Here is a 10080-nt window from a genome sequence, read left to right as displayed (position 1 = left end):
ACTAAAAATCGATGTCGTTTTCTGTGTGATTGTAAAAGGGGGGGAAAATAAGTCGATGGTAGTCAGTAGCTGTGACGTCAAATTCACGCGTCGGTGTTGTCGCCGCACAGCAGCGTTTGGTAAGTGAATTGAATAAATGCTTATAACTACTTAATTAAATGATTTTAAACATGACATATTGTCTTATTCTGACAAGCTGGTGTTTTACTATGTGTGTGGTCGGGTCCCTTTGGTTTCCTCTCGGTAGCAAACCCAGGTTTGGCTAGCTAGCTAGTTAGCTTATCTGGGCTAGCAGCCTACTGAAAGTAAATAAAAGAAGCTCTACTGGTGTTTGTTTAAGTTGGAAATACAAAGTAGTGGTTTCCAGTTGTTGATGCGGTGTTCCGTGTTGTAGCGGGTCGCATCATGGTGGCGTTTCCGAGTTCCCTGACGGAGGAAGAAGAGGCCCTGCAAAAGAAATATGCTAGACTGAAGAAAAAGGTAAGAAGCTTAGATACAAGTAAAATGTCAAACTTAGTTTTCATTGAATGAAAGTGTTTTTCAGAGACGTTGAACTGTGGGATTCTTTCATTGATGGCTACAGTAGAATTACAGGGGGAAAAAAATGAAATCATAATGGATTAATATTATTTTATGACATTCTTTTATTTTTTTCTATGCCCTATTAATTCCATGCTGGAGTGTGGACAGTCATGTCTTTATGACCAATAATAAATGGTTGGAGACAGTAGATGTGTCTCAAAAGACGTCAGTGGAGATGTAATTGTGAGAAGCAAACTTTTGATTTTAAAACCAGTGAGAACAGCGATTAGGGTACGGGCCATGGGACATGCGGTACCAGTGAGGAACTTTGCTGCTAAATTTAGAAATACTTTGTGTATTATTATTATTAGTGTATATTACTTGTTTTTTCATCTGTAGCTGTTTCATTTTTTAATTTGTGGCTGTTTTGTTGTCTCTTCAGAAAAAGGCGCTGCTCGCCTTGAAGAAGCAAAGTTCCACCAACCAGACGAACCAGAGTGGCTTGAAACGAAGTAAGTTCATTCGACTCCACTTGACTCAACACAAACTAAACATAACCTACCTTTATACAACCTTTTATACAACATATATACTTGTTGAGACTGACCTTTTGTCTAGATGTGTCATGATTACAATCATTTAACACTATGTTTGTTATTAATTGCTCTTTAAACCGCTTCATTCTACTCACAAACAAGGTGTGGTAAACATTTATTAACATGGCATGTACAGAACATCTTGCTCACTGATTTCTTTCACTCCTTTCTTCATCACAGCATTGTCAGACCAGCCCGTCGTTGATACTGCAACAGCGACAGAACAAGCAAAGATGCTCATCAAGTCGGGAGCCATCAGCGCCATCAAATCAGAGAACAAGAACTCGGGCTTTAAACGCTCTCGAATGCTGGAGATTAAACTCAAGGTAGAATGTGGTTCAAAAGCAAAAAAATTGTTTGGATGTTAAATATTTTTCCTTGCTTTGTTTTGGCTGTTAATTACATTTTTTATTTTATCTGGCACAGGACCCTGAGAAAGGCCAAGTTCCAGCTTTCTTACCATTCCAGAGGAGTTTCTCTGCGGATGAAGAGCAACCTGAGGTAAAGTGTAAATTTAAGATGATATAACATGATCAGAAAATGACTGTAAGGGTTGAGGAAAAGTCTGTACAGCTGTATGTTGCACTTGAGCAGAAAACCAAAGGTACAGCTTATTAATGTTATCTTATTTGTGCTTGCTCTAGGCTGGGAAGAGATCCCACAGGAAATCTCTGTACGAGAGGTAATGTGCAGAACCCACGATTAATAAAAAAAAAGGACCAGTTCATTATACTGACAGTGAGTCTCTTTGAGTGTAACATAATTTCTCCATATGCCCCTGCAGCTTTGTCAGTTCAAAAGACCGATACCGGGAGGAAGAAGAGGGAGGCGGCAGTTCAGCCAGCCGCGATGTGGACAGAGATAGAGACAGAGACAGAGATAGAGACAGAGAGAGAGACAGAGAGAGAGAGCGTGACCGCGACCGCGAAAGAGAACCGGACAGAGAGCGAGACAAAGACAAAGAGAAAGAGAAAACGAAAGACAAAGACAAAGACAAAGAGAAAGACAAAGAGAAAGACAAAGAGAAGGACAAAGAGAAGGACAAAGAGAAAGAGATAGACATAGACAAAGAAAAAGAAGAAGAAAAAGACAAAGACAAAGTCTTAGACCAGGACAGGGACAAGGAGAGGGTGAGGGAGAGGGAGAGGGACAAGGAGAGGGAGAGGGACAAGGAGAGGGATAGGGAGAGGGACAAGGAGAGGGAGAGGGATAGGGATAGGGAGAGGGATGGAGACAGAGATGGAGACAGGGACAGAGATCGGGAACGAGAAAGAGACAGAAGCAGAGACAGGGATCGAGAGCGAGATAGGGACCGGGAGAGAGAGAGAGATGGACCATTTAGACGTGAGTAAACAATTTTGCAGATATCTCTACTCATAACGTGGGTGTAGTGTGGTGGATGTCAAAGGCGTGCCAGGGCACATGCATGATTTCTCTCTGCCTCCCATGTGTTCACCCTCAGGGTCAGACTCGTACCCAGAGCGGAGAGGAGTGCGAAAGGGGAACACGGTGTATGTTTACGGCTCTGGGCTCGTCGAGGACAGCCTGCGCTCTGCCTTCTCTCAACACGGAAACATCATCGACCTCTCCATGGACAACCCACGCAAGTATGAACCCATTAAACAAAGCTGTGTGCACACACAGGTCATCTATCATTCTATCTGCTGTTCTGATGATGATAATGATGTTTATAGTATATATAACAATACAGCAATCCACAGTGTGATTATATAAGACAATGTTCTTCTCTCTTTCTGTTTCTAGTTGTGCATTTATCACATTTGAGAAGATGGAGTCTGCAGACCAGGCTGTAGCAGAGGTTTGTTCTCACCCATTCAATATGAGAAGAAACTGACAATTACACATATCTCCTCCCTCTATAAACAATGTTTAATTTTCTAAAACAAAGCAACAACCAAAAAAAAGGATTTGTCAAAGTTCAGACAGATTCAGAGCAGTGAGACAGCTGACTTTAAAAAAAAAAAATGAAAGAGTGGAAATAAATATATAAAAGTGAGATACTGTATTAAGCATTTCAGTATAACCTCATTTCATGTCATAAAACCTACAGACATAGCTCAGTACAGTACAGTACTTAAATGAGCAGATATTTTTAGGTTCTCAATCTGTTACATTAACTTACCTTTTATAATATGTACATTATATATTATAAGTTATATATTATGTTAAAATTAAAGTGAGTAATTAGTAATTATACATTAAATCCCCAGGACACTAAATTTATATTCACATTAATATTATTAAATCACTTTACACAAAAAGTATTTTTTTCAACATTCCCAGTTTAGAATGAACTTTCATGCCCAAGTAATTTTTTTAATTTAATTAAGCAATCATGACGTCCATTTATATTCATATTTATTTAGTTTTACTGTAGTTTTGAGGAAGCTCAGCTCATCTCGACTGTATATGAAATCAACCTCCCTGTTTTCGTCTCACAGTTGAACGGCAGCACGGTGGGAGACGTTCACATCAAAGTCAGCATCGCCAGGAAGCAGCCCATGCTGGACGCTGCCACCGGCAAATCAGTGTGGGCTTCGCTGGGTAAGCGCCGCACTGTTATTGTTTGTTTAGACATCGATCAGACTGCACAGCGTGGACTAACCTTCACCACCGTCTCTCTCCTTTCACAGCTGTGCAGAACAGCACTAAAGGCTCCTACAGGGACAAGAGGAACCAAGTCGTGTACAGTGAGGATTTCCTCTGATGAAGAAGAAGAAAAGATTTGTTTTTGTATTTTGGCACGTTTGTTTTAACGAACTGTTTCTGAGTTGTTTATGGTGCTAGTTGTCGGGTAAATACAAATCTTCTGTAGCCTGTTGGATAATAGACAAGTGTATTTCACATGATCTGTATGTGATGCGGTTTGTGACAGCTTTGCTCTTAAAACCCAAGATATTGATATGGAGCATAATAAATAGTATCCATACACTGTTACCCTGAATGAGAATTCCATTCATTATCAAAAAGACACAGCCAAAGTGGGAAATATATCCAACATCAATTCCTAATACATTGTTTTCAAAACCTCTAATACACAAACAAGCGTCCAGATATTCACGGCTACTGTAAATTACAATAACCATAGGCAGCATGGTAGAGTACAGTGTTAAGTGTAGTAAAGAGCTTCAGATAACTACAGGTTATGTTTGTAAATACACAATAAAAATAAAAACCGCACAGTTCGTCCCAGTGATTTTCTTTTTTTAAGGCAAGTTTAAAACAAGTGTTGGGCTCAGTCTGATTGACTGTATACAGATCTTGTGGCTGTCAACAGTTACTAAGAAAACAAAAAACAATACAGTGTTTTCAAGGTTTTTGATGGAAACAGGCACAATATGAGACATTTACCATCTAACGAGTTATGTCCCAAAGCAAACATTTAGCTTTTTAAGTTGTTGTCAGGGCCACTACTGAAAAAAACAAATAACCACAGAAGATTAGACTGATATGTTCCTTTTGACATGTGAATATCAGAGTGTAAACTGCCATGAGGGGGAGCAGGCACCTATATATGGCTTTAACTGACAGATATATGGTCCTGTGCTTAGCAGACTAAAATCTATAAAACCTACTATATACTCCAAATGAAACCATCATTCATGGAATAGCCAGATCTGCTCCTTCTGTGCTGTTTTCTGCTTGTGACTGTGTATTTTTACATAAGTAAAGGATCTGAATACTTCTTCCAACATCATCTAAGTAAAGTACATGTAATACTGTTTGACACGGTTATACGAGTGGTGTATTCAGTGTAACACAAACTTTTAATGTATGTTGAGTGATATCTCCTGGTCTGGATGATTCCATCAGGTTTCTAAGGAGCCTTGGACAACAGAGAAGATCTAACAGACGTATGTACAGAAAATAATGGATGAGCCTGAGACCAATTTTCAAATATCGTCGTTCCAGTTTTAAAAATTTACTTCCTGGATAGTGCTGTGCTACAGAGGAAGAAAGACATTTTTTGAAACCAGACACTTTGATTTATAAAAGGTCTTTGTGTATTTAACAGTAGTGTTTTCAAATAATCCGGTAGAAACTACACGATGCACTGTAATCCGTGTAGAAATAACAATGGTGGTGTTAACCGTCCTGCCCCCCCCTCAGGCACAAGCGACAAAGTCTGTCGACAACAGTCACACTTTTGATAAGACGTCTAATCAAGCATCTTTAAGTGGAAACACGTGTGGGAGGACTGTGGCTGTGTAGCTGCTTTGATGTGCACTGGGCCATGTCAGGAAACATCTAACGGAGAAGAGACATGTGAATTCATGTATTTACACTCCTCTAACTGTGGTCGGTAATACCACTGTTGTTCACTAACACTAATGTTCAACTGAGATTCAAGTTTAAGATCATATTCTGAATTTATCTATTCTTACAAACAGTAAAATGAGTGGGCACACTATGCCACGTCACAGTAGGAAAAGCACAGTCTAATGAAACTGAGAGCGGCTGGATTCCATTTCTCTTTTCAGTTTCAGGGTCCCTCTACAGTTCATGTTGACTCAGAGCCGCTACTACTGTCATACCACCTGTACTTTTCCTACAATGACGAGCCTGCTGTGGAAACGATTGCTTGGCTCGGTGTAAACCCACGTCCATCACTATAAACATTTCATGTGATGGGGTCTTTCATTTTCACAGTCTGTGATTTTAAAAGGCCTCAAAGTCAGTGATTTCTCCACTGGACAGCACTTTAGTTGAGACAATTTACTGTGTTTAAAAATTTGGCCTATGACACTTGTTCAGTCACCAGACATTCTTGTTCCTCCTCTCGTATTCTTCCAGCCGCCCCTCTCGCCCTCTCAATCTCCTCCTGCTCATACAGGGAGTTTTGCCCGGTGGTTTTTCCGTGTTGCTCCTTCAGGTGGCGCCGCAAAGCGGGCTTGTGAGCGAAGCGGGCGTGGCAGTAGGCGCAGTGGTGTGGGCGCTCGCCACTGTGGAGGTTCATGTGATCTATAAGTGTGGATTTTTGAGTGAAAGTCTTATAACACAGGGGGCACTGGTGGGTTTTGCCGGCGCCCCGGTGCACGGCCATGTGCCGGGTGAAGTTGGCCGAGTGGTGGAAGTGTTTGCCGCAGCAGGGGCAGACGTACAGCAGGTGCGTGGAGCGGGAGTGGACCGCTAGAGAGTGAGCGGAGGGGAAAGTCATGCCGCAGTGCTCACATATTACAGGCCCTGATACGCTTGACGTGGACCCCACAACTGCGACGGACTCATCCCCTCCTTCATTCGTCAACCCTGAACTCCCCTCACCAGCGCCACTGCTCGACTCCTCCAGAGAATACTGGTTCAAACTGCTGCCTGCCAGTGGTGAAACTTTTTCTCCCTGAGTGTCGCCCTCACTGAAGTCTAACTGTGGGAAGTCGACTGGTAAGTAACTTCCTGTCTTCAGCCCTTCCTGGTTGTAGTCCAGCCCAACACCCCCTTCGAGTCCAGCTGTTGCCAGGTACCACAGATCCTGTTGGTGAGCCATGCCCAGAGGTCTTTTCTCTTGAGATGACGCCCACTTTCTCCTCTTTAAACCCCTCCCCCTGCCACCCCCTCTGCCCCGTCCAATTTTAGGGTCGGACAGTCTGCGTCTGAAAGCACGGAGACCCTCCATTGAAAGGCCCCCAGCGCTGAGATCCACTTTGGTTTGATCCAAGTCGTATTCACTGCCTTCTCCTCCGATCACAACACCATCTGTCTCTGGGAAACAAGCATCTTGAGGTCCATCAGAGGGAGCTCCCGTCTCCTCCTCCCTGTTTCTGTTCATCTGCTCCTCTTCGGATATATACACTCTAAACACATCAAAGTCCCCTGGTCTGGTCTCTTCCTCCTCGTCTGATGCATTAACCTGGAACAGAGTTGAAGAGTCAAGTCTGTAAAACATCTAAAAACAGAGCACGTGGTGGCATCTTCAAGTCGCTTGTTCTGTCAGACCGACATTCCAAAACCAAAGATATTTCATCAACAATATGTTGAAACAGCAAAGTTTGCACTTTTTAAAGATAAATTACTTCCAAAGATTAATAGATTAAAAAAATGATTAACCCAATTTTTTGATGAACAAGCAACTGCGGATTCGAGTGGTGCTCGGACAGACTGACTCATTACAATCACCAGCCAGAAGCTGCTTAAAGGAACATTACACAGAACACAGAACTAAATATTCACTTCTCTGAAAGGTGAGATAAAGTACCAACCAAATTCAGTTTTTCTTTCTCACATACCCTAATACATGGGTCATCCAGAACAGGACTGTCATCGTGGTGTTGACTGCTGCCCTGAGTGGACATGTCACCGCTGTTGTCCTCCACCGATCGTCCTGCTGGACTGTGTGGGTCCACAGGGGAGGGTCGGCTGGTGGGGGGTGATGCCATAGTATAAATGCTGCCACTGACGATCACTGGTTGAGACAGACTCTCCTCTGCAGTCACCTAGAGGATGGAATGGGAAAGCATGTCAAGACTGCTCAAAACCAACAACAGCATATCGGCATCACTGAAAGCTATGAGAGTGTATATACACAATTTTTTAAAAGATTGGTGAGTAACTACTTATGTACAACTTGAGCAAACATTTATTTCCATGCTAAGCCGGCGGGAAATTTTTTTATCTGCACTGTACAACTACTGTAGATACTGCGACCGTCTTGGGTTACTGACCCTTGGTGGACTGGGGTTCTTTAACTGGATGTACTTCTTCAGAGCTCCTCGGCAGTGCTCCACAATATGCTCCATCTGCAGATAGCTGGCAGCCGTCAGGTAGTTGACGATCTCCTCTGGGTTAAACTGCAGTGTGCCAGTGTAGCAGGATTGGAGCAGATCACACACAACCCGAGCGCTGTACAGCATTGACAACTGGAGAAAAAAAACGAAACAAACATATAAGCATCTGAATGTTGAAGAGAGACACAATTATGACAGCTTTGACGGTAAGTGCTTGACATATCTGCTGACCTGAAGCCTCGGGGACGGGTTGAGGAGGAACTGGTCCCTCAAGAAAGGCGAGCAGGCAGCAAGCACCACCTTATGTCCCTTGAAGGTCTGGTTGTTGCTAGCCACAATGGTGATGTCACAGAATTGCTGGCGGAACCTCAGGGAATTCATGTGCTTCAGGGTCTTGTCCCCGTGACCCGGCAACCGGAAACAAAGCGTCTCCATCTTTCCTGGGGAGAAATGGGGATTTGTGACAAAAAGGATAAGATTAAAAAACTAACAGTGTGCTCAATTGTAGATGCAGCATGGTCGCCTGTTTTTAAACACACAGTTATCTGATTGAAGTTAGTTCCTGTCTGCCTTCTGTCTGGCCTCACATGAACTCAAGATTGCACTGAAGCAGAACTTACACACAATAAACCCCATTTACATCAAGGCAGTTCCAGGGCCGGTTCGGAGCCTCAACTCAAAATCAGTTATTTGTGTTTTTAAAGCCACAGAACTGATTCCCGGACAGAAACATAAACAGTTAAGTAATGACTGGAAAAGCAAACAGGTTCCTAAAAACTTTGAACCAAATCCAAACCAGCTCTGCACCAGGTTCATTACTAAGCAGTTGCTCAATCTGAAGATCTCATCCGGTTTTGCAACTTGAAAAAACCACAAAGAGTCACAATCAAGATCCAACAAGTGCCTGGGTATATATTAGCGGAATGAGGTCAAACTGATGCAACAGCAACAAACAACACTGTCTATTGTTTCTCAAACGCCCGGGAAAAAAAAGGAGAAACTAGTTGTTGGCCAATTTGAATAAGTTACATCTGTAACCCTCGTAAAAAGAGAGAAAGGATATAAACTAATCAGAAACAATTTGGGTATTCAATCATTGTGATTTATATCTATATAATCTAGACTGGCCATAATGAGCTGTAGCCCTGTGAGGAAAAAACATGAGTAATACTGATCATTAAATACAAAAACACAAGAACCAGCCATTACTCTGGGTCAAGAAAACAACACCAGTTTAACAACAGCAACAAACAAACATACAACAACTCTGTCTATTGTTTCTCAAATGCCTGGAAAGAAAAAGTTTCAGAAGAGAAATCAGTTGTTGGCCAATTGGAATAAAGGTAAATCTGTGAGTGATAACACCCTCGTCAAAAGAGTTAATCAACTAATCAGAAACAATTTGGGTAATCACAAGAACCAGCCATTACTCTAGGTTCAGAACACTGCATCACCAGTTTTGCAACTATGAGAGGAAGACTGGACACATGTGAAGTCTTAAATTGTAATCCAGATATTAGATGGTATCCACAACAAAATAAGATAAACCTTTCTTAGTCCCACAAGGGGGGGATTTGAAATAACAGGCATCACTAAGTAATAATAAGTGTAAGGATAATAACTGTAGCCTCACTGTACCTCGCTTTTAAAAGTTAGCTTACGTCTGCTAACAACAAACGTGTTTCAACACAAGTGGCGTCCATAATAATAATAATAATAACACTAACACGAGGCTCTTTGGTAGATAGTGATGAATGTGAGAATCTGAAATCCATCGTGACACAGACGACCCTTCTCCTTGTGGCCTAGCTAACCCACTTGTCTGAAGCTAGTTAGCTGGCAACTGACAAACAGCTCGTGTCAAACTTACCCACCGTCCTCCCTGTCTTTTCGTGAGATGTCTTCCAAAGGGACGAGCCTGTCTTTCTGTCTCCGGGGGGGGCGGTCGTTAAAGCTTGGGATAAAGCATCCCTGTCGCCACTAGCTTCTCCCACCTCGCCGTGTGTTTACTTTTTTTTGGCCTCTTTGTGGCGCATCGTCCCGTGACAACAAAAAAAACCCCACGGGCCCCCCCTCGCCGACGCTCAACTGACTCCGGGTCTGTTTCCGAGGAGGCACCCCGGCCCCCCCGCCCTGGATCGTCTGCAAACCGCTGGCCCCGCTCGCTGACTTCCGATCAGCGTATGTGTGTGTGTGTACGGCAACAAACCCCGGAAGCAAGG

At 42.8% G+C, this 10080-nt stretch overlaps 2 protein-coding genes across 3 annotated transcripts; one reads left to right on the top strand and one right to left on the bottom strand.

Annotated features, from left to right (window-relative positions):
- Positions 1-57: 57 nt before the first annotated feature.
- nelfe (negative elongation factor complex member E) lies at positions 58-4076 on the top strand. Its single transcript, XM_047344133.1, has 11 exons — positions 58-119; positions 395-480; positions 965-1034; positions 1299-1444; positions 1545-1619; positions 1763-1800; positions 1903-2462; positions 2581-2725; positions 2883-2937; positions 3581-3683; positions 3773-4076. Exons 2-11 carry the CDS (start codon positions 406-408, stop codon positions 3844-3846), a joined length of 1341 nt encoding a protein of 446 aa, XP_047200089.1. The 5' UTR covers positions 58-119; positions 395-405; the 3' UTR covers positions 3847-4076.
- On the bottom strand, positions 2988-10057 carry LOC118124532 (zinc finger and BTB domain-containing protein 12-like). 2 transcript variants are annotated; one of them, XM_035182440.2, is made up of 5 exons: positions 9733-10057; positions 8090-8298; positions 7796-7990; positions 7361-7567; positions 2988-6984 (listed from the first exon to the last, which is right to left on the bottom strand). In XM_035182440.2, the coding sequence occupies exons 2-5, from the start codon at positions 8291-8293 to the stop codon at positions 5878-5880; spliced, it is 1713 nt and encodes a 570-aa protein (XP_035038331.1). In that variant the 5' UTR covers positions 8294-8298; positions 9733-10057; the 3' UTR covers positions 2988-5877. The 2 variants fall into 2 exon arrangements, with proteins under 2 accessions (XP_035038331.1, XP_035038330.1); XM_035182439.2 differs by having other exon boundaries at positions 9729-10056.
- Between the last annotated feature and the right edge of the window lie 23 nt (positions 10058-10080).

The sequence above is a fragment of the Hippoglossus stenolepis genome, chromosome 17, assembly GCF_022539355.2.
Source record: "Hippoglossus stenolepis isolate QCI-W04-F060 chromosome 17, HSTE1.2, whole genome shotgun sequence".
Taxonomy (NCBI): Eukaryota; Metazoa; Chordata; class Actinopteri; order Pleuronectiformes; family Pleuronectidae; genus Hippoglossus; species Hippoglossus stenolepis.
Note: the sequence above shows the minus strand (reverse complement) of the source record. Positions and strands in the feature narration are given on the sequence as shown.